Source organism: Gekko japonicus, unplaced genomic scaffold (genome assembly GCF_001447785.1).
Source record: "Gekko japonicus isolate JY-2015 unplaced genomic scaffold, Gekko_japonicus_V1.1 scaffold826, whole genome shotgun sequence".
NCBI lineage: Eukaryota > Metazoa > Chordata > Lepidosauria > Squamata > Gekkonidae > Gekko > Gekko japonicus.
In genome coordinates, this window is record NW_015177033.1 from 431849 (window position 1) to 456769 (window position 24921).

The 24921-nt window shown below is 38.5% G+C and overlaps 1 protein-coding gene across 1 annotated transcript in view; it reads left to right on the plus strand.

Moving 5' to 3' along the window:
* The window catches only part of RIMS1 (regulating synaptic membrane exocytosis 1), a 517496-nt gene that overhangs the window by 322490 nt on the left and 170085 nt on the right, over positions 1–24921 (plus strand). The window contains exons 13-19 of the mRNA XM_015427952.1: positions 433–479; positions 2414–2526; positions 14776–14906; positions 18298–18469; positions 18571–18727; positions 20424–20495; positions 22934–23090. Of these exons, the coding sequence (XP_015283438.1) occupies positions 433–479; positions 2414–2526; positions 14776–14906; positions 18298–18469; positions 18571–18727; positions 20424–20495; positions 22934–23090 (849 nt within the window). The remainder of the gene's footprint in view (positions 1–432; positions 480–2413; positions 2527–14775; positions 14907–18297; positions 18470–18570; positions 18728–20423; positions 20496–22933; positions 23091–24921) is intronic.

Sequence of the window (24921 nt, forward strand, 5' to 3'; positions counted from 1 at the left end):
AAGAAAGTGTATTAAGTGCTCCCCCCCCCCCCCGCTTCTCACATAATATTAGAACTCATGCACATCCAGCAAAGTTGATAAATAGTAAATTCAAGACAGGCAAAAGGAAGAATTCATTGTGGAATTCATTACCACAGGATGGAGTGATAACCACTAGCTTAATTGGCTTTAAAATGAGATTAGACAGACTGGTGGAGAACAGCTCCATCAGTTGCTATTAAACCATTATGAACAAATGAAACCTTCATATCCAAAGGCAGTAAATCTCTTAATACAAGCACAGGTGGGGGGACTGAGCTCCATGTTCTACTTGTAGGTTTTTCAAGGGCATTTGGTTGGCCAACAAAATGTACCAGATGATCTACTGGTCTGAAGTTCTATAAAGAAGCAGTTCATGGTTTTCTCATTTTTCTCTATATATGTACCTTTTAGTGACATTCCAAGGATTCCTGAGACTTCTCATCCTCCACTGGAGTCTAGTGAGTATTTGTTCAATTCCTGTTTGTAGTTGGCTCAAAACGATACTTTGTCCCTATGTGTTCATTCAGTAATAAACTAGATATGACTGATAAGAACCCTTATCAATACAGGGGAATAGCTAGCGCTGTTTTTGTCTATAGCTGCTTTTAATATAGTGTGTGCAATCTTTATACCTTTGATACTGTTCATTGTTGACTCATACCAGTAGGAGCTGTCTGGATGACATGCACCAGCTCCCTTTGAAGTTAATACAACAGTGAACAACAGTAGTGAATGATGCTGAATGATGCAATATATGTCATTTGGTGAGACCACAGTTCACCACTTCCTGGATCATCCCACATTTCAAAGGAATCATTGGAACTGGTACAGTGTGATCCCACCACTAGATTGTGACATGCATACACCCTAAATCTTAAACATTCCCCAACATTACTGGCTTATTTTTTTTTCTTCTGTGCTACAAAGACATGTAATAATGTTCCACATAAAATTAAGTTTGTTGAAAAGAATTTTTCCCAGGAGGTATTTTGAAAAATTGGTTCACAACAGAATGAATGCATATTTGCTTCTCATTTATTGCACTCACCACATAATTTCTTTTCAAGGGGTACTTCTGTTACAAGAATATTGCATTTCTACAATTCTCCAGTCAATTGCCTTAGTATTTAACTGCATCCCTCCCTCTTCATACCACATTTAGTTGCCGTTCTGATTGTTCCGTGATAGTATGTGTATTACGGGCCACTATTAGACAGTGTCCATGAGATACATATAGACTATCCTAAGCAAGTCTACTCAGAATCGTACTCAGGTTTATTTTGTTGTCTTTACTCCCAGGGAAACTGGACTATAAATAATGTAATTCAGCTCCCCTCCCCTGCTCCCCTGTTGTTAGTCTCTTGCTGTATGTTTTTTTGCTGTATGATTCTAGTGCTGATGTACTTATTTTAGTGTAATAATTAACTTCTAAGCTACTCCCCCATTTATTGAATCATTTTATTTTACATTTAAAAGAAACATTTTCTGTGGTTTGTGTCACTTCCCCCTTCTTGCCTGAGAGGTAGAAGTAAGCATCTAGTGCATTCTTTGATCTGAAATAAATCTGTCCATGTAAGTACATCAAGTTGCCTTATACTGAATCATGCCATTGGTTCATCAAGGTCAGTATTGTCTACTCAGAGTATAGCATCTCTTCTGGGTCTCAGGTAAAGTCTTTCACATCACCTGCTACCTGGTCCTTTCAACTGGAAACATCAGGGATTGGACCTGGGACCTTCTGTATGTAATGCAGATGCTGTACCACTGAGCCCCAGACCCTCCCGGAACAATAATAAACAATATCATAGCTTTCCACCAGCAACAAGAGTTTCTTCCTGTAGTGAGAATCTCTCTTCCTCCACCCTTTTCCAGTGGTAATTTGAATACAGTATATTGACATTGAAAATGGACTTGTGGAGAGCAACACACAGTGCCAAAAAGGCTCCTGAGCCATTCTTTGTCTTATATAGTTTGAGTATTTACCTTGTTTCCCCCTGTTTTAAATTAAATATTTTGGTGAAAATTAAAATATATTTAGAGATTTTGAGAATGTAAGATGAGCATTTAGAATTTTGAAATGGTTTTATTTTCCCCCCTGATATCCTCCTCCTATTATTTTTCCTTTCTTTCATGTTTTCTTTTTAAACTTTTGCAGCTATGGAAAATAGGATAAAAAGGGAAGGTACTACATTTCTTTTTCATGTCAGTAGTGGTAGTAGTAGTCAATAGGTAAGACTGTTCTTTCCTTTCTAATGTTCATGATCAAACCATTGATTGATGTCTTTGAGTGGTTGGTTCAGTGGCCATTGAGTAAATAAAGTGACAGTGGTAGTAATAAAACTGATTGTGATATATCCAGCTTTAAATGTCTATTTTTCCACCATCTTTACAGGTTCTAGCTCATTTGAATCTCAAAAAATGGAACGGCCATCAATTTCTGTTATTTCCCCTACTAGCCCCGGAGCCCTAAAAGATGCACCACAAGTCCTACCTGGTCAGCTTTCTGTAAGTGCAAAGGATACATATTTTATCTGCTTCCAGACTCACTTTTTTGTTTACATTTTTGAGTGGGTTGTTGTGTATATGGACCCTGAAACCATCGGAACTGTTTATTTTCATATGAGAGGGTGCAATAAAATATGTCAGGGAGTGCCAGCAGAATCAGCAACAGGGTTTCTCATTTGGATTAAAGGCCAAATAGAGGAGAGTGAACATAGATTCAGGTGGGTAGCCATGTTCGTCTGAAGCAACAGAACAAAATTAGAGTCCAGTGGCACCTTTAAGACCAACAAAGTTGTATTTTGTATTCAAGGTATAAGCTTTCGTGTGCACGCACACTTCTACAGATACATTGAAATGGAAGTTACTAGTCCATACATATAGGTAGAGGGTGAGCAGCAAATTAGCATACAACATAATGAAAATGTTTAACAGATACAAGGACCAAACAGGAATAACAAGCTTAGGCTGATTTCCGGTTGCAGTGCGGTGAAAACGGACGCGCTTCCCAGCGTGCCCGCTACTTTGATCTTTCCAAGGGGTCTCTGGACCGTCTGATGCCATCCAAGACCCCTCTGCCCTCCTGGGAAGGGGGAGCAGAGCAAGAGGCTTGATTCGGGGGCCCCAGTGCATTGGCTGTGCACAGGTGAAAACCCTGGATCGCCTCCAATGCGGAGATCAAGAGGAAGCTCATGGCGGCATTGGCTTTTAGCTGTTGCTTCCCAAGCGGGTTTTTTTTTTTAGAAACTTAGTCAAAATCAATGACAACTAGATCATAACAACAACTGCTCTAAATAAGGAAAGACTGCCTTTCTAAATAAACTGCTTTAGCCCCTTTAATCTTCAAACATTTCTTAAAGGCAGAGGAGGGAGGTTCCCCGCCCCCATCTCTACCAAACAACGGCTAAAAAAGAAAAGACTGGCATTAAACTTCTATCTTTACCCTTGAGCTTAAGCTGAGAAGAAAGGTTGGTTTCCCTTTTAAGTTTTGCAACACTCTCAACTTTTGATTGGAAACTTGTAGATTCCTGCAACCTGTAAACTCTTGATTGGAAACCTGGAAACTCCAGTAGACTCTTGCAATGCTCCCAATTTTTCCCCTATTTGGGATAGAGTGTGGACCCTCAGGGCACTCTTTATAAATACTAATTAGAAAGGACTAGATTTCTCCACCTTCTGAATTGGATTTATAAGGACTTGGTTTGTTCTCAGATTATATTGCAAAGCTTCTCTTCTTTTATCCAGTTTAAAAACTGTGTCTCCGGATCTATGTGAAGCTATTTTCCTTCCCCCCATCCCTTTTTTCTGGATAATAGATATAAGAGTAACAACTGTATTCCAGTTATTGTTGTTGGTGTTGGGCTTATCGTACAGCAACGTCCTTGGCAATATCTTCTACAGCACAGCCTGTATCTTTTACAGCACAGCTTGTTACCAAACAAGAGTATTGGAGTGCAATTCATTAAAGGGGGGAAGTAAAATCTACAACTGAAGAGAACATACAGAATTGCTGGTACTCACAAACCTCCAAAAATACCCTCAGGCTCACCTGGAGTACCCAGATCAGTGACTTCAAATATACCCTCCACCCAAACCAAAGAATTTCAAACATTAATACAAGATTCTATTAAAGGAGTAATCTCTGAAGCTGTAGACCCAATTAAAGAAGCAAAGAAGGAGATCATGCAACAGTTTTCAAGCAATATGGAAGCTTTACAAAGAGAAATAACAGACAATACTCAGAAAATCACAGCCCTTAATAAAACTACTGAGAAAATGAATGTGAAGACAAAAGAACTGAAGACTAAAATACAAGCAACAGATGCAAAACAACTACTTATGGAACAAGACCTAATTAGACTTCAGGTAGATAAAGTGGCCTTTATACTAAGATTTCAAAACATACCAGAAGAACAAAATGAAGAAATCAGGAAAAAATGGCCCATAACTTAGCAAAACATATGGAAACTGAAGAGGAAGAGAAAGTATTGGAAGAGATAGACATTGCCTTCAGAATGAATTCATCGTATGCCAGGAGACACCAATTGCCAAGAGAAGTACATGTGAGATTCATGATCGACTATACAGAAATAAAGATATTAAAGGAGATTCCCTGGAGAGTCAGGGAAAAAAGAAAAGAATACACGGAACTCACGACAATACTGAGACAAAACGGAATAAACTACAGGTGGCTTCTTCCAGAGGCAAGAGACACAGAATTACATCGATTTTCAAGGCAGAAGGCTTTTTAAGGACACATGGAGATGACATTTTATTAGAAACGAAAAATCCTGAGACAGAAGATGAAGAGGAGGATCCCCTTCAAGGAGCTTCAGGTACATCAGGCACAAACAAGAAAGAATCTAAGAAACATGGAAGTACACGGACCACTCCAGTAGTTACAAGGAAACATACAAGAGACACTCAGGACCAGCAAACCCAGAACCAAAATGAGTAAAAATAAAATAAGGATCATTTCAATAAATGTTAATGGATTGAACTCACCCCAAAAAAGAAGACGTATTTTTCATCAATTAAAAATAATAATCTAGGTATAATATGTCTTCAAGAGACTCATATTAGAAAAGATGATCAAAAACACATTCAAGTTAAAAATTTGGTAAAACTTTTATGGCATCAGACAAGCAAAAAAGAAAAGAAAAGGGGTGTAGTGACATATGTAAAGGAACATCTTCAAGCTGAGTTGATTTATGCTTCACAAGATAGCCGAATTTTAATGGTTCAACTGCAAAGACAAACTAAGAAGACTTTATTAGTAAATATCTATGCTCCTAACCAATACCAATAAAAATTTTATAAAACATTACGAGACCTGATTTCCAAACAAGATTTTCAAGAAATTTGTATTATTGGGGACTTCAATGCAGTTTTTAACAGAGAAGAAGATAGAAAAACTATAAAGGGAAATAAGAAACGAGGAAGAGGAAATGAACTCCCTCCAGCCTTTTACCAACTAATAGAAGAATGTAACTGTATAGATGCATGGAAAGTAAGAAACCCTTTGAAGCAAGAATATACCTTTTACTCAGCAAGACACAACTCTTGGTAAAGAGGGGGCAATCCACGGACCAGCACATTGAGAGGGGGTGCCTTGCGATGGGGCCCTTGCGATGGGGCGCTGAAGGTTGCCTCTCTGCTGGCATGCTGCCAGCAGATTGAGGCTTCCCTTTGCCCCGAAGGTCTCTGTGCTGTGTTCCCAAATGGGACTAAGCTATGCACACCGAGACAAATGCTTGGAGGGACACCGTTTAAATCATTACCTGGCGAGATCTGAGTTATCAGACATTGAAGAGTGAGTCCGTTAAAGCGAGAACACCAGAGAACGAGCGAGTCCCCTTTTACTAAAAGCGAGGGGGGGAGGGGAATCTCCCCCGGAAAGAACAAATAAGCAATTAAAGAAAAGCCTTTGTAGTGGGGACGGAGATTTAAATGGCAATAGACTGTATTAGAGAGACTCCAGGAGCCAAATAAGCATTTGGGCACGTTTTTGGGACTTTGGCAAATTCTGTAAAAAGTAAACATGTTTAAAAATGGCAATCGATGCAAATAAACCAACCAGATGGTTGGCATACAAGCTGCATAAGGAAAAGGAGAAGAACAATATAAGAACAGTAGGAAATAAAAAAGGAGAAGAAAAAAACAACTTACAGGACATGAAAGTTATTATTCAGAAGTTCTATCAAAATCTATACAATAAAGCTGAAGCTACACAACAACAAGTTAGACAATATCTAGAAAAATATAAGCCAAAATTATTCACAGAGGAACAAAGGAAACTATTAAATCAATCTATTTCATTAGCTGAAATGACAGAAGCGCTCAAAAAAACAAAAGAAAGGTAAAGCCCTAGGTCCGGATGGGCTACCAGCGGAATTTTACCATATCTTCCAAGGCCAACTAATATTCCCCTTAAAAGAAGTATGTCAGAACATAACAGTTGGACAGAAAATACCAGATACCTGGAATAAAGCCTTAATATCTTTAATACACAAACAAGGTACGGATGAGAAAGAAATTAAAAATTACAAACCCATCTCTCTTTTAAATGTGGACTATAAACTATACGCCTCTATTTTAGCAACAAGATTGAAAAAAGTCCTGTCACAAATGATGCACAAAGATCAAGTGGATTTTCTCCACAGAAGGCAACTCAAAAATAACTTACGAACCATTCTAAATGTTTTAGAATACCATGAAGCTCACCCAGAAAAACAATTAGCCTTAATGTTCCTAGATGCTGAGAAAGCCTTCGACAATGTTAGCTGTAATTTCATGTTGGAAATGCTTACTTATTCACAAGTGAGCACAGAGTTCTTTAAAGTGATTAAAGCTATCTATACGAAACAGCTAGCTAAGATTTCCATTAATGGGGACCTTTCCCAGAATATTGAGATTCAGAAAGGGACACAGCAAGGATGCTCCTTGTCCCCTTTGCTATTTATCTTCATGCTCAAAATTATGAATGAAGTGATTAGAATCAACAAACAAATTAGAGGCCTTAAACTAAGAGGGAGAGAATTCAAATTGCTGGCATTTGCAGACGATTTAGTCTTCATCTTAGAGAATCCCCTTGGTTCTATAAATACAATTATTAACTTGCAACAAGAATATGAGACAGTAGCAGGTTTGAAAATCAATGTCAACAAAACAAAAATTATGACAAAGAATATGACTGAGAAATATTCAATAGCATTACAAGAAAAATCAGGCTTTGAACTACAAAAAAAGAGTTAAATATCTAGGAATAGCCTTGACCAATAAATGTAGTGCTTTAATGGAAAATAATTATATGGAAATATTGAAAACAATTTTAAAAGATCTGGAAAAATTGAAAACTTTGCAAATTTCCTTTATGGGTAGAATAGCTACTATCAAGATGAACATTTTACCAAGACTCATGTTTCTTTTCCAAACCATAACGATTGTTCAAAATCAAACCTATTTTAAAGAAATGGACAAAATAACGACACAGTTCATTTTGCAATGGAAAAGACCAAGAATAAAACTTAAAGCTGGATTTGCCCTACCAAATTGGCTTTTATATTACAGATCAGCTGCACTGGCCTGGATTAAAAAATGGATTACATTGGAAAATGAAAGATTATTAAAATCAGAAGGCCATGATTTGTTACTGGGATGGCACGCCTTTTTATGGTATGGGAAAATGGCTTCCCATAAATATTTTAAGCAACATTGGCTTAGAGCTGCATTAATGAAAGTTTGAGAACCAGTTTTAAAGCAGTTTTATTTCTAGACATCTAACTGATAGCTCCTTTAGAAGCTTTTGCAAACCCGAAGATATATCAAGAAGACCAGACAAAACGATACATGGACTCATTAGATTCAAAATTTAATTTGAAACCAATATCCGATTTATCATGGTAGCAAAAGGCTCAAGTAGAGTCCAGATATATTAAAGGTAAAACTATAGGATTTAATGAAAATCTGTTAAAAATTGAAAAAATATTGATGTATGTTGACCAGAATTTTATATTAAAAAATGTATGCTTTGTTGTTAGACTATAAGATGCATGATGAAACTGTTAAGACTGTTATGATTCACTGGGCACGAATTCTGGGACATAATATTGAATTAGACCAATGGTCACAGATATGGGAAAAATATAAAAATTACAAAAGCAATTCAATATAAAGAGAATATCTATAAAATGCTTTCTAGATGGTATGTTACACCTGAGAAATTAGCTAAGTACGGTTCTAAATGTTCTAATATGTGTTGGAAGTGCCAAAACAAAGTAGGATCCTTCTTTCACATGTGGTGGTTGTGTGATAAAGCAAAGAAATATTGGGCCTAGATTCATGAGATTTTTCAAAAAAATCTTAAAATGTACAATACCTTTCATCCCAGAAATTTTCTTATTGAACATTTTACCAGATACTTGTAAAAGAGATTATTGTTACCTTATAATGTACGCTAGCAGTAAAGCCCGTTGTGAAAGCAATACAACGGGATCTAGAAAGAGGCTCTGGGGCAGTGCTCTGGCTTTGGGCAAACAGTGTCAATTTGCTGTGGTGACCTTAGCAGGGTATAATGACAGAGTCCACTGTTTTCTCCAGAGGAACTGATCTCTGCTACCTGAAGAGCAGTTTACGCCTCTATTTTAGCAACAAGATTGAAAAAAGTCCTGTCACAAATGATGCACAAATATCAAGTGGATTTTCTCCACAGAAGGCAACTCAAAAATAACTTACGAACCATTCTAAATGTTTTAGAATACCATGAAGCTCACCCAGAAAAACAATTAGCCTTAATGTTCCTAGATGCTGAGAAAGCCTTCGACAATGTTAGCTGTAATTTCATGTTGGAAATGCTTACTTATTCACAAGTGAGCACAGAGTTCTTTAAAGTGATTAAAGCTATCTATACGAAACAGCTAGCTAAGATTTCCATTAATGGGGACCTTTCCCAGAATATTGAGATTCAGAAAGGGACACAGCAAGGATGCTCCTTGTCCCCTTTGCTATTTATCTTCATGCTCAAAATTATGAATGAAGTGATTAGAATCAACAAACAAATTAGAGGCCTTAAACTAAGAGGGAGAGAATTCAAATTGCTGGCATTTGCAGACGATTTAGTCTTCATCTTAGAGAATCCCCTTGGTTCTATAAATACAATTATTAACTTGCAACAAGAATATGAGACAGTAGCAGGTTTGAAAATCAATGTCAACAAAACAAAAATTATGACAAAGAATATGACTGAGAAATATTCAATAGCATTACAAGAAAAATCAGGGTTTGAACTACAAAAAAAAAGTTAAATATCTAGGAATAGCCTTGACCAATAAATGTAGTGCTTTAATGGAAAATAATTATATGGAAATATTGAAAACAATTTTAAAAGATCTGGAAAAATTGAAAACTTTGCAAATTTCCTTTATGGGTAGAATAGCTACTATCAAGATGAACATTTTACCAAGACTCATGTTTCTTTTCCAAACCATAACGATTGTTCAAAATCAAACCTATTTTAAAGAAATGGACAAAATAACGACACAGTTCATTTTGCAATGGAAAAGACCAAGAATAAAACTTAAAGCTGGATTTGCCCTACCAAATTGGCTTTTATATTACAGATCAGCTGCACTGGCCTGGATTAAAAAATGGATTACATTGGAAAATGAAAGATTATTAAAATCAGAAGGCCATGATTTGTTACTGGGATGGCACACATTTTTATGGTATGGGAAAATGGCTTCCCATAAATATTTTAAGCAACATTGGCTTAGAGCTGCATTAATGAAAGTTTGAGAACCAGTTTTAAAGCAGTTTTATTTCTAGACATCTAACTGATAGCTCCTTTAGAAGCTTTTGCAAACCCGAAGATATATCAAGAAGACCAGACAAAACGATACATGGACTCATTAGATTCAAAATTTAATTTGAAACCAATATCCGATTTATCATGGTAGCAAAAGGCTCAAATAGAGTCCAGATATATTAAAGGTAAAACTATAGGATTTAATGAAAATCTGTTAAAAATTGAAAAAATATTGATGTATGTTGACCAGAATTTTATATAAAAAAATGTATGCTTTGTTGTTAGACTATAAGATGCATGATGAAACTGTTAAGACTGTTATGATTCACTGGGCACGAATTCTGGGACATAATATTGAATTAGACCAATGGTCACAGATATGGGGAAAATATAAAAATTACAAAAGCAATTCCATATAAAGAGAATATCTATAAAATGTTTTCTAGATGGTATGTTACACCTGAGAAATTAGCTAAGTACGGTTCTAAATGTTCTAATATGTGTTGGAAGTGCCAAAACAAAGTAGGATCCTTCTTTCACATGTGGTGGTTGTGTGATAAAGCAAAGAAATATTGGGCCTAGATTCATGAGATTTTTCAAAAAAATCTTAAAATGTACAATACCTTTCATCCCAGAAATTTTCTTATTGAACATTTTACCAGATACTTGTAAAAGAGATTATTGTTACCTTATAATGTACGCTAGCAGTAAAGCCCGTTGTGAAAGCAATACAACGGGATCTAGAAAGAGGCTCTGGGGCAGTGCTCTGGCTTTGGGCAAACAGTGTCAATTTGCTGTGGTGACCTTAGCAGGGTATAATGACAGAGTCCACTGTTTTCTCCAGAGGAACTGATCTCTGCTACCTGAAGAGCAGTTGTAATTGTGAGTAATCTGTAGCCCTCACCTGGAGATTGGCAACAATTGGAATTTTTGTAAACGGCATAGAGAAAAATGTTAGAAATATGATGGGACACTGCAAGCGTTTTTATATTCATTCCCCCCATAAATGTTTGTATGTTTGTTTATTTTATATGTATCAATATAATAAAAAAGTATTATATAAAAAAGGAATAACAAGCTTAGTTTATGTGGTCACCATTTGTTTGGATTTAATTCCGGGGGGAAAACATAGTGAAGCAAATAAATATATCAAAATTGGAGACTGATGTATAAATGTACCCTTCTTAATTTTGGAATGCTGAGAGTAATTAACTGGGACCCTGTTGTTACACTCCATCCATCTCCAGTTTGGTGTAGTGGTTAAGTGCACGGACTCTAATCTGGGAGAACCGGGTTTGATTCCCCACTCCTCCACTTGCACCTGCTGGATGACCTTGGGCAAGCCATAGTTCTGGCACAGCTGTTCTTGAAAAAGAACAATTTCTGTCAAAGCTCTCTCATCCCCGCCTACATCACAGGGTGTCTGTTGTTGGGAGGGGAAGGGAAAGGAGTTTGTAAGCCGCTCTGAGACTCTTTTAGGTAGTGAAGGGCGGGGTATAAATCCAATCTGTTCTTCTTCTTCTTCTTCCTCTCAAGTATGGAGGTAACTAACAGCATCATTTCCTTTAAGGTGGAGTGATTGGTTGTCCAGTGTTATGTCTGTCACCAGACCATTTCAGTGTATCTAAATAAGTGTGCATGCACACGAAATCTTATACCTTGAATAAAATGTTGTTGGTCTTAAAGGTACCACTGGAGAGGAGATGAATGCCAGTCATAAAACCTGACCAGAGGTAGGGAGACGAGGGCTACTTACAGGTGACCCGATTGGGAGAGCTTGGAGTATCTCCCACAAGGCGCATGATTCCTAGTTCTGGATTGGGGGGAGGTTTTCACCAATGCTGCCAGAAAGGTTTAAAAGGAAGTATCTGTGCCCAGATGCTGTGATCTGTGGGGACCCAAATGTCAGAATCCTGGTTAAAAGGATTCTCAAAACCACTCACTTCGAACAAAGTCTATTGAAACATTGATAGATACCATACTGAACACGAGCTTTGTTACGACTGAAGGTGAAAGCACAAAGATTGCAGCTATATTGTGGTCAAACAAAGGCACTAAAGATCAGGACCCAATCACCCTATGGTATTTGCCCGCCAGAAATAACAATCAACTACCCCTCCCCACTAAGCATGTACCCCTCTACATAAATGAAATAGAACAACAGGTCTCTGCGACACAGTGTCTGGCGCATCAAATCCTGGATAAAATCAGTTCTCAACACCATTCACTTCAAAGAAAGTTTATTGAGACATTAATAGATGCCATACTGAACATGAGCTTTGTTAGGACTGAAGGTGAAAGCACAAAGATTGCAGATATATTGTGGTCAAGCAAAGGCACTAAAGATCAGGACCCAATCACACTATGGCATTTGCCCACCAGAAATAACAGTCAAAAACAACCATAAACTCCCCCCCCCCCCACTAAGCACTACATAAATAAAACAGAACAACAGGTATCTGGTCTGGTACATCAAAGCATTCAGGAAAGCGAAAGCATTTCGGTCCTCACACCCCTCTCTCCCTCCTCCTTCCTCTACGGCAGGCAAACTATAAAACACATAATGAGCCTGACACCAAACTCCTCTGTAGTGGGGCAGAAGGGAGTTTGAGGATGTGTTTGCTCCATCCAAGGTAACTGTATTGTATTGTAACTTAGCTAAATTCATATTTATGATCTTTTCCATAAATCTGTATCTGCTAGGCATGACAGCTTTTTTCCATATATGTGCTCTAGTTTAATCTTTAGTAATAAAGTTTCTTTCCTGTTTAAGAAAGCAGACTGTGATTCGAACTCTACTCACATGCAGAGACCCCTCTTACTAAGAACATGCACGCACAGGGAAGCTAAAGTAACTGGAAAGCTCTGCCCCTTGTACTTGCTCAGAGGCAGTCTTAACAGGGTTCCCCAAGGCACTGGTTGTGTGATAGGCTGAATTTTGTATCTTGAGATGGTTGCACAAAGAGGAACATGGTTTCACATGCAGGCAAACACACAATACACATGTGAAAACACACAGAGCCAGGATGGGAATATAACTATGTTTCTGCATTACACATTTGACAAGATGTGGATCTATGATTACAACAATACAACACTGAAAAATTGTATGCTCTCTGACTTTGGCATATGTATACAAAATATACCGCATCAGAGTCCCTAAGATGTTAACACTAACAATCAAGCATTGTTGCATTATCACATGATTGATATGACTAATATAGGTATTTGTTCCGTTATTCTGTAGCCATGCATATGATCTACTTGTAAGGCATGATGTGCACAAAAGCAAGGTTTCACATGTCCCACATGTTTGCACAAGACGTTGCAGTTGTACAAAAACTCCCTTCCTTATTGAATTGATCCCAGTACCCCACATATGTAGCAGACACAGGTTGCTGAAACTCCCCCCAACCCCCACCCCACAGTTATCAAAATTTTCAAATCAGTATCTGAAATAATAGCCTTTGTCAGGGATTGTCTTGTATTTTTATGTTGACATAGATGCAACTGAAACTATATGCACAAAGTTTCCCATTCACATTTTGTAAGCAGTGGTTACATGTTCAGACTAGTGATAGGTTTTCATGTATGAAAAAGCCATCCAAGATACAACGCCACGAATGTGGCAGCTGTATTTGAGAACTGTCTTAATAGAAAAATATTGAATTATAGATCATTCTCTGGATGCTTAACTCACATGCAAATCATCCCTTGATGTTGGAATCAAGTAACAAACTTGGGGTGTGCATTCGGCATAAACCAAGCCAAATAAATACTCCCCAAAAATCCCTTATTGGTCAGCTGTTCTGTTGAAATGTCTGTTCTGTTTAAATGGTAGCGGGTCCGCCTGTCAGCTGATTGGTTTCCTTGGGAGGAAGCCTTAAACCCCTCCGTTTCACTTCCCTCCTCTGAAGTGGGGGGAGCAAAACAGAGGAGGTTAAAGGCTTCCTCCCAGGGAAACCGATCAGCCCATCGAATCTGCCTGTCAGCTGATCGGTTTCCCTGGGAGGAAGCTTTTCAACCCATCCATTTCACTTCCCCCCACGGACCTGCTGGGCTGATTGAGGACCCGCCAGGCTGATCAGTTTCCACAAGAGGAAGCCATTTCAGTGCTCCATTTCACTTCTCCCTGCTCTGAATCGGGGGAAAGGAAAAAGAGGGGTTTAAAGTCTTCCCCCCAGGGAAACCGATCAGCTGATGGCATTGCTGATTAGTTTCCCTGGGAGGAAGCCTTTAAAGCCCTCTGTTTTGCTCCCCCCATTTCAGAGTGAGGGGATGTGAAACAGAGGGATTTAAGGCTTCCTCCCAGGGAAACTGATCAGCTGACAGGCAGACCCACCATTTCATTTCAGTGCTCCTTTTCGCTCCCCCCTCCCAAGTGAGAGGAGCAAAACAGAGGGGTTTAATGGCCTCTTGCCATGCGAAGGGAGCTTTGCAAAGCCACACCGGGTGCCAGTAAACTCCAAGCAGCTGGCGAGCTCACCCAGAAGTAGGTGAGCTCGCCAGCCACTTGGAGTTCACTGGCATACAGTGCATCTTTGAATATCCATTATACCCTAGGGGGACAGTCCCCATAGGGTATTATTGAGCCAAATAAATTCAGCAATACCGATTATTTCCTGAATTCGAATATCATGTCGATACTGGAATTCGGGAATATTGGTATATAGTGATATTTTTTGGGTTTGGTATACCCGAACCTGAAAATTACTGATTTTTTTGTGTGTGTGTACACTCCCCTAGTGAGAAATATCCATGTGTGAATGGATAGAACTTTAATTTTGGCAGAGTATTTCATGATAAGGCTTAAGTGGAAAGGGGCATTTAAATGTAATTTTTCTTTTGCTCTTTTAAAATGAATATTGTTCTTATCCCAACTTCAGATCTCCAGGATAGGATGGGTTATTAATCCAAATAAATATATGTCCATTATTTATAATTTACTATAGGTTAAGCTATGGTATGACAAAGTGGGACATCAATTAATAGTGAATGTTCTTCAAGCAACAGATCTGCCACCTAGAATAGATGGACGACCAAGGAATCCTTACGTGAAAATGTATTTCCTTCCAGATAGAAGGTAATATTTCAGATGAGATGTATACTTTTTTTGTTGTTCAGTCACACAGTCGAGTCCGACTCTTCGCGACCCCATGGACCAGCTCCCGCCAGGCCCTCCTGTCTTCCGCCGTCCTCTGAAATTTGCTCAATTTCATGTTCGTTGCATCTATGACACTGTCTAACCATCTCATCCTTTGCCGTCTCCGTCTTCTTTGACCTTCAATCTTTCCCAGCATCAGGGTCTTCTCCAGTGAGTGCTCCCTTCTCATTTGGTGGCCAAAGTATTTGAGCTTCAGTTTCATTATCTGGCCTTCCAGGGAACAGTCAGGGTTGATTTCTTTTAGGATTGACTGATTTGATCTTCTTGCAGTCCAAGGGACTCTCAAGAGTCTCCTCCAGCACCATAGTTCAAAAGAATCTATTATTAATGTCTTATTAGATGTTTCCTTCTTTGTGTGTATAAGAATTTTCTGTCACATATGAGCCATAAAAATGAAGTCATGAATTTAACTATCATTAGGCAATTTCCTCTAGCTTCCTCTTGCTTGTTGCTGAAATCACCAAATGAGAAGTCCCACTAGCTCTGTGTATAAGAAATGACCCCTGCATATGAGCCATAAAAATGAAGTCATGAATTTAACTATCATTAGGCAATTTCCTCTAGCTTCCTCTTGCTTGTTGCTGAAATCACCAAATGAGACTCAAATGAGTAGAAATTAATGGATTATTCCTGAATCTAGGTGTGTTGGTGGGTAAGAACTGAAATCCCATCTGTCCGATAGTATGGAAAATTACTGTGTATCAGAACAATAATTCCAGAAGGGTAGCTGAGTTAATTCGTTTCATTAAAAAAAATAAACAAGGGATTTTATGGCATTTTAAGGACTAACAAAATTTTATTCCAGCATAAACTTTCACAGACTAGAGCCCACTTCTTCATATACAATGAGCAGAACATCATCATGCTGTCATGTTATGTAGGAGAAATGGGAAAAAAATAACAAACTGCAGGATCAAGGGCCTACAGAATGCAAGAAGTACAGGGTGATGTAATTACGTAAAATTCATATCTAATCAAGAAAAATACAGGACTATTTACTAGTCTCGGTAAACTAGTTAATGCCTGTAGTTGGTGAGGTGCCCCAGCAATTATGGACCTTCTTGCCGTACCTTTCCTTCCCATGTTATCTTTCTTTACTTCCTAATCCTTCTTGGTGAGCCTTGTCTTTAATCTATTTATAAGCCCATTTTTATCCCACGCTCAGGATAGTTTTCTCCATCCTTTTACATAACCACAAACCTGTAAAGTAGGTTAGGCTGAGAGACAATGATTGGCCCATGGTCAAGGGAGGATTTTTCTTGCTCTGTATTGAACACTTTAACCTAGATGTGTCAAACTCATTTGTTATGAGGGCTGGATCTGATATAAATATCACTTTGTCGGGCCAGGCCATGTGTGCCATAAAATGTAACACAAGGTACCGGAGATATAAACTTTATAAAGATGATTTCAGATGCCGAATGACAATAGCAGCCATGATTGGATTAGATCTGATATGCAGAGGGGTGGAGATATCAGCATCGGTAATGAGACAGGAAACATGGGTCTCAATTTGGTACAGGAGGATTCAGTCCAGGAGAATGCAAAGAATAAATGGAAAAAAGTCTGAAGAAGTGAGCAGTGACTCACAAAAGCATATACCCTACCACAATGTTGTTGGTCTTTAAAAGTGCTACTGGACTCTTACTCTTTCTACCACTATTAGAAACCACAACATTCAAAAACCAGTGGGGGGACATTTTAACCTTCCAGGGAATTCAGTTGCTGACCTAAGAGTAGCAGTTCTCTTACAAAGGAATTCCAAAGAGAGACTGCTGAATTGCAGCTGATCATGAAGCTCAAGACAACGCAAACTCCTGGAGTGAATTGAGACCTAGGTTTCTTCTCTCATTACCGATGCCTGCTATTGTCTTTTGGCATCTGAAATCACTTCACTCTCCAAGATATAAGGACAGATGGACTCACATTCCAGTTTTATCTGAAGAAGTGAGCAGTGACTCATGAAAGCTCATGCCCTGCCACAAATTTTGTTAGTCATTAAGGTGCTGCTGTACTCACGCACCCTTTCACTAATAAGGAATGCAAGCTGTGCTGTTAGGTTTCTTCTCCCTCATCTGTTAGAAATGGAAAGGGGGATCTCTCCAAGTTCCATGGGATGGACTCTCTCTTCCTCCCTTCCTCCCCCCCCCCATACCTGGAATAAAACTTTTTTGGTCTTAAACACAGGACTCTTCCCTTCCCCCATACCTGGAATAAAAAATTTTTGGGTCTTAAACAAAGGACTCTTCCCCTCCATACCTGGAAAAAATGTTTTTGGTCTTAAACAAAGGAATATTTGTTTAAGATGATAGATACAGGAAGCAGTACAGAGTCAGCTGCTCTTGGGCCGGATTGCAGCCCTGCATGGGCCTGATCTGGCACACAGGCCATATGTTTAACACCCCTACTTTAATCACTACACTACACTACACTATACTAGCTCTCTTCCCATTCTTCTGTTCTCTCCGAGTTTATTGTGCTATCTTTGTGGCACCATTTTCCAGTGTTTGTAGCTTTTGTATGAATCACTTAGTCCTTCGGCTGTTATATTTCAGGATGATAACATCTTTCTTAATTGTTTCATTAACAGAAGTTGGTCAGACCTTTCACCTGCCAATGAATCTTTTATAGCATCTTGTTATCCTGTACATCCTCTTCCCACTTTGGTGTCTACCTAATTCATAACTGGCAGCATTGCTGGTATGACTGAGTAGCAAGGCCACCAATCATCTGAGGTCTCTCCCCTCACTGTGCAGGCAGGAGACTGCAGAACGAAAACACATGAAACTGCCTATACCGAGTCAGACCTTTGTTGGCATGGTGTAGTTGGCCACTGGAAATTTTTTTAGGTGTTGGTTTGGCTGCTTCTGCCACCACAGAACAAAGATTTTTACTGTGTGCCTGAAGGTAAGCTACAGAAGCCATTTTCTGCCTGTCTCCACCTTCCTTGGCAGCCATTTGGTGGGTGTGCCCACCACAGCAATTTTGTGGCTGTGTCAGAATTCCAAAGGTGCCCACGGGCTCAAAAAGGTTAGGGAGCCTTGATGTACTCTGACTATAGCAGCTCTCTTGGGTCTCAGGTAGAGGTCATCTATTACCTTCACCTTTTAACTGGAGATGCCAGGGATTGGACCCCCACCTTCTGCATGCAAATTTGATGTTATACTACTGAGCCATGGCCTACTTGCACTGCTGGAATAAAGCTGGCAGTGATCAGCATCAGTAATTCATCATAATACTTAAGGAGTGAGATTGGCAATATATAACTTGCTTTTTGCTTGTTAATTTACTGTGGTGTCTTCTGTTTCAGTGATAAAAGTAAAAGAAGGACGAAAACAGTAAAGAAAAGCTTAGAGCCAAAATGGAACCAAACGTTTCTTTATTCCCATGTGCATCGTAGAGATTTTAGAGAACGGATGTTAGAAATCACTGTCTGGGATCAGCCAAGAGTTCAAGAAGAGGAAAGTGACTTTCTTGGAGAGGTAATACATGTTGGAATTGTAAAATAATTTCAAGGTATTTCAAAAGCATTTGGTGGTCTCTTGATTTTAAACTAAGATGAATTTGGTTATATTTCCTACAGATCCTTATTGAGCTGGAGACGGCACTTTTAGATGATGAACCACATTGGTATAAGCTGCAGACACATGATGAATCCTCACTACCTCTGCCTCAGCCATCACCCTTCATGCCAAGGAGACATGCCCATGGTGGAGAGAACTCTAGCAAAAAATTGCAAAGTAGGTTTTGAACTCCTCTTCATCCTCAGTAATAGTCTTGACATTCCTATTATAATACAAGAAATATATAACTGAACATTTAAGTGACTGATTCTTTTTCCAACAAAACTCGTACTTTTCAAAGACTGATTGAATAAAACTGTGTGAAAACATGGGAGAAAACTCCCTTTTTCACATACTTGCCCTATGACTTTACAGCTTGCATAATATTTCACTTAATTTATACTCATTTGATCGTTGCCACACAAAAAAGGTGAATGACATCTTTGGATCATTTATTCTAAAGTAGTCCCACTGCATTTAGCGCATACTATCTTGTGCAAGTCATTGGAACTTACAAAGCTACCTTATAATGAATCAGTTATTGATCCATCTAGGTCCGTATTGTCAACTGTGATTGTCAGTGACTTTCCAGGATCTCAGGCAGACACAGGTGTAAGTCAACACCTACTACTACAGATTGTTCATTTAGCAGTAGGGTTCTTATTCATGGCATTTTTCTCTCACAATGGCTCAGAGTGGTGGTGTGAAAGAGAAGCTGGATGCAGAGAATTCCTCTTTCCCATTGGGGGTCTGACAACCCTATCAAGGGATGATCTTTTGCCTAAGCTTTAGCCAATACCTGTTGCAGGATCTTTGCTGACTTTAGTTAAAGTCAGACAAGATCAGGGATTACACAATGTCTTTCTTCCCAATGCTCAGGAGTTCCTCTGCTAACTTGGGGAAAGATCTGCACGGTTCCTTGCTGGCCATAAAACTCAGACTTCAGGGACTGATGCTCTTCTAATGTCCAAGATTTGATTATAAAGGACAAATTTTGAGAACATAGTCAAAAGTCCATTGAAAAATGGAGGTGCTTTTCCTATAAATATAAAAGTGAAAATGAAATTCAAAAGAACCTGATCAGTTCTAGTTAACAGACTCATTTGTTACTCCCATAATCACACAATGCTTTTCACTGGATCAGTTTAAATGCTCAGCTGGCAGTCATCGAGTGTACAGTAACTGAATGACATAAAGTATGTGCAGATGTGAGCCAGGACAAACATTCAGATATTCAAATCTTGGAGCCACCGCACAAGCTCAACCATTTTGAGAACTGGAAGTAAACATGGTAGGGCTCTGTTGGTTCTGCACCAGTGGTTTCCCCTCCAGTGGCCCAGCAGTGCAATGTTTATATGGCTCTGGTGGAGACAAAATGGGAAGTGGGATGGCACAGCCACCAATGTATGTGCCATTCTAAAAGTTGTTGGAGTGTGTGGAGAAAATAGCAAGCTGCAATCTTATGCTTCTTTTTGTTTTGCTTTTGTTTTAATTAGGCAAGAATTCTCCTGGCAAGCTGGGCAGAGCTCACTTGCTATGCCCATCATGACAGGCATTTAATCTTCCTTTTGTCACAGCAGCTCTGTTAATGTTTGCCCTTCTATAGCTAATGTCCTTCTACAGGGCCAGACTGGCTGTTGCTTTAATTTCAGCAGTAAGTATGTGAAGGGCTCAGGCCATAACCAAAGCATGTCACTTTCTGAGCCATTCTATAATTGGGTTTTTTTTTATTATTATAGTGTTGTATTTTCAATTTGAATGCAACCCCATATTTGGATCTCCAGAGTAACTGGAATTTTTTATTGAAACATATTTTTACCCTTTTACGAAAGAACCAAGTATACAGGTATCTATTTGCCTTACTGTTGCACAGGATCTCAGCGAATCAGTGATAGTGACATCTCAGATTATGATGTTGATGATGGTATTGGAGTAGTTCCTTCAGGTGCGTGTATGAAGAGCATGGTCCTGCATTTTCTTTTGCTCCCCCCTCCTTACAGTTGGGATTTTCCCAGTTTATGAGGGAATGAATAGAGAGATTACTGTTTTCTAGAAAATAGTTGGCTTTAGTATTCCATGGTGATCCTTTATTAAATTTGCTCAGAATTTGCAATGGCAGTGTTTAATATTTTTGTTACACAACAAATCATTTTTTTGGATGCTCACTGACTAAAGGCTGCTTTCTGAAAGAAGCAGTGGTTCTGTATGCAAAAGAAAATGCAAACTGTTAAGAGTCAATCTGAAAAAGAATTTAATGTTTTTGTTTCCTTTCAGTTTGCTAGCTCTGGCTTACAATTGTGACAGGTTCTCCATGGAATATTTTGAAAATGCATGACTGTATATTAACGTGCATGAAGCATGGGCTATATCTTTTTATACTTCTCATAAGTATTCATAAGCTATCACTATCCAAAATTTGTACACAGAAAGAGGTTTTCAGTTATACCAGGGAGGCAAAGGTCCTACTGCTAGGTAGCTCTAGTGCAGCAAAGCAATGGAGGTGACATTTTTTACTGTAGCTGTTCACCTGTCTGAATAAGAAAACCAGTATGAAATGTGTTGGCTGATCCTGGATATTAATAACTGAAATGATGATAATAGCAGTATGAGATGGAAAGGCAGCTTGCATTTTTGGCCAGCTGATTAGCTGCAGTAAAAACTTTCAAACTACTTCTAGTCTCTCTGTATCAACATAACCTGTAGTAATTCAGCTATCACTATAGTGAATAAACAAGATATTTATGTAATGTTATAGAGGTTACTAAACACATTTATTTATTTATTTATTTATTTATTTATTTATTTATTACATTTTTATCCCGCCCTCCCAGCGGGACATTAGAGATAGCAGAAAAGTCATTTTCATGACAGTGCAGTTGAAGTGGGCTTAGTCTGAGTAACTCTGCAGAGGATTGCACTGCTAGAAATTCAAATAGAACATTTTGTCCTTCTTTCTGAAACAGTATTGAGCATAACTGCCTAAATAAGCCTATTAGCTACATCAATGAACCCAAATGACTTTAGTAGTGTTTTGCTATATGGCTTACCTCAGCTGTTTGCAGTATCCCTGGAAGTATTAATGTCCTCTGGTGCAACACAGTTTTAACAAAGCCATGTACTTGTTTAATTCCTGTATTTGTGTGTGATGTATGTGTATGAAGACTTGGCCATCTCTAGGATTAAGAATTCAATATAATATCAAAGTAATTAAACTAAAAATCCCCTCCCTTTGCCATTCTGACTTCTCTACATGTGCAACAGCCCATTTTCCATTCCACAAAGCGGCCACACAAGATTTATGAAACACATGCAGTATGCTTCAGGTATACATTTTTTGAGAATGGTTCCCTCATTCCCTGTTGTGAAATTCAAAAAAATTGTAAGGATCATTAATGTTCAATCCACGTAGCCATTACTTATTTGCAGCTTGCTCATGGTATAACAAATATGTTCAAGTATATTTGTCCTCAAGACTTAATTTAATATTTCTGTCCTTTTCTTCCTATTGGTGGGAGACTGACTACTGGTGTCTTTTTGTCTCCTTCTGGAAGATTTTCTATGCAATTAAGTGGTTCATCACATCAATACATTATTTGCACAGACAGTTTTTCTTATGAGAGACAGAATGTTAAAATGTTTCCAGGATTAAAACCTGGGTGGTTAAAGGTACTGCTGATTAAATGGAAAGTTAACTTCAGTGCTTAGCTTATGCAAAGAATTTGTGGTCTCGATGGCATTTTGATATCTTGCTCTTTTACTTGGTTTTTTCTACCCTCCAACTTTGTTCTGTGGTGATAGGGTTCTCTGGCTAACAACTGTTAATAGTCATGCTTAGTTAAACAGATTCTGTGGGTAGTTTTATAACGGAGCCATACCGAATCAAATTCTTTATCCCATACTCATGTCAGCAGTTCATTTAAATGAAACTGAAACACAGGCTTCAAACCTAAAGGAATGTACTGATAAGCAATCTCATTGTTTGCAAGAATCATAACAATAACCTTGTTTCAATGTTGCAGTCTCAGATTTCATTTAAAAATACAGAAGAGTTGAAAAAGTGACCCTAGCAGCAAATAATATCTATTTAGGTATTATATCTGCCCCTGTTCACTTTTTTCTCTTTGGAATTGTTGCAGTCTTGCACGTAAATTCTCCTGTTGTTGTATGTTTGTCTCCCCCCCACACCCTTTTATATATGCATTACCTTTAAGATTATGCTACTTGTTAGCCCTTGCTGCATGATATTTTGAGATTTTCAGTAGTTAAATAGCTAGCTGAAAATCTTGTAATCTATGGGAGATATTTTCTTAGAAAATTAGTCCAAATATGAATAGTTTGCCACTTCTGACCAAAACTAACTTCATTTTGTTGTGTTCTTACCAGTAGGTTATAGGTCTGGCACTAGAGAAAGTAAATCTACAACATTAACTGTGCCAGAACAGCAAAGAGGAATTCATTATCGTTCACGATCTGTATCTCCTCACCGTGGTGACGATCAGGGCAGGACCCGTTCTCGTTTACCAAATGTGCCATTACAGAGGTAGGTTCACCATGTAGCTGCCTTTATCATTGAAACACGTTTTGCATTTTCAAGTCCCACTGAAATCTGTGGGAGGTTAAGTGTGTGGTTAACTCTCCCCCATTAACATCAAGGTAACTTACAGTGGCATTCTAAACAGGGGTACATCCTTCTAGGTTCATCGACTTCAGTGGACCTCAAAGGGTGTCACCGTGTTTAGTATTTACTGCTAAAAGCGCTTGACTTTGAATGGATCATATCAGTTGAGTACAAATGTATGAAAGTGATGTTACTTTTGAGAAGCCTGCATGCCATGGCAGATGCCATTTGTCTAGAGCAACATAGCATACAGAGAAACATGTCTTTATTGTGATACTATTAGAAGGGAATTTTCAGTGTTGTATTTTCCTTAGTGAGTTTCTTGAAGATGTACAAGCAGACTGAACAGCTGCTCTTCTGTGATAGAAATCTAAGGTGATTATTATGATATCAAGAAGAAAATGAATATTTCATACACACACGGTTCAACCCATCCCCCCACCCCATTTTCATGGTGCAACGGACATCCTTAGCAGGACAGAAAACATTCTAAGATCCTTAGTTTCATCATGTGGCTACAGTAAAAAAAAATGGAGAAGTAGGACAGAGGAAAAAGGTGAGATGCTGAAGGAAGAAGTGATTGAGTAGTTTTCAGATGTGTATTCTGAAGGGAGGTAAACTGGGTGGTTTGGTTTATGTTCCTTAAGACGGATGTAATAAGAATCTGGGGAGAAAGGAAGCAAGAGAAGAAGAGGGGAAGAGGAGAGTGAGACTGAGTAATTTTTACAGTCATGCTGCAGGACAGATGCTGAAAAAAGATGGCTGATGGTTGAGATGTGGCATGTCCTAGTACACCTGTTATAATCAGGGGCTCAGATCTGAGAATGGATTAACTCACTCAATAGGCCATAAACCAGGTAAACCTTTCCTCAAGAAGTCTTGCTTTTAGGAAAACAAGCTGCTTTCATGGAATGCTATTCATTTCCAGCCTCCTGTCTCCTGTCCCTGTGTATCTTGTCACCAGTTGTGGTTATATTCTTATTGGCATGCTTTTATGCATTCTATTTGGCGGAACTTCATGGGACATTGTGGGGGGGATTCCTTGGAAGCAGACACAGTGCTTATGTGTATCCCAGAAACTACAAACTATCTCACTTTTTGTTTTTGAAAGTTTTATGCCAAGCCAAGAGCGTCTATCCTAGCCCCTGTCCTAGCTATCTTCCCTATTCATTCTGCAGATGATCTCCTTTCAAATATTTTTGCGGGTAATGACTGAAGGGTCACAGAAACTGTTGCTAAGTATATTTCATTAACTTTGAAAATTCGTGCTATGGTTCTGACACCTCTTGATTAGTTTTATATTTTGAATTTTAATTATAAAATTTTTTTAAAGTTGTTGGATCAAATGTTTTAATCTGGTACTTGTTTACTTTACATGTCCTATTACCTCTCATTCTATATATTTAAGAATAACTTAATATGTCTTAATTTAGTTGCTAAATTTTTCCTGTTTTAGTGTTACAAAGAGATATTACATGTAATGGAAAAGTCCAACAGCCTGTAAGTTTTTTAGGAAGCTCTTGAATAAAGTATGCTGTAAACCAGTTGTGGGCTCTGTACAGTCATTTTAGCTTTAATATTTTAGACCACCCATCTTTGGGGTGCAGATTAATGTGGGATATCTGCAATCTTCTACAACTGCAAGGGCCTGTTTAGCTGGGCTTGCAGTGGTATGATAACAATAGGCTGACAGGTCCTCCAAATATGTAGCTCACCATAGAAATACAGTCCCTTCCTGTATCAACTTTAATCA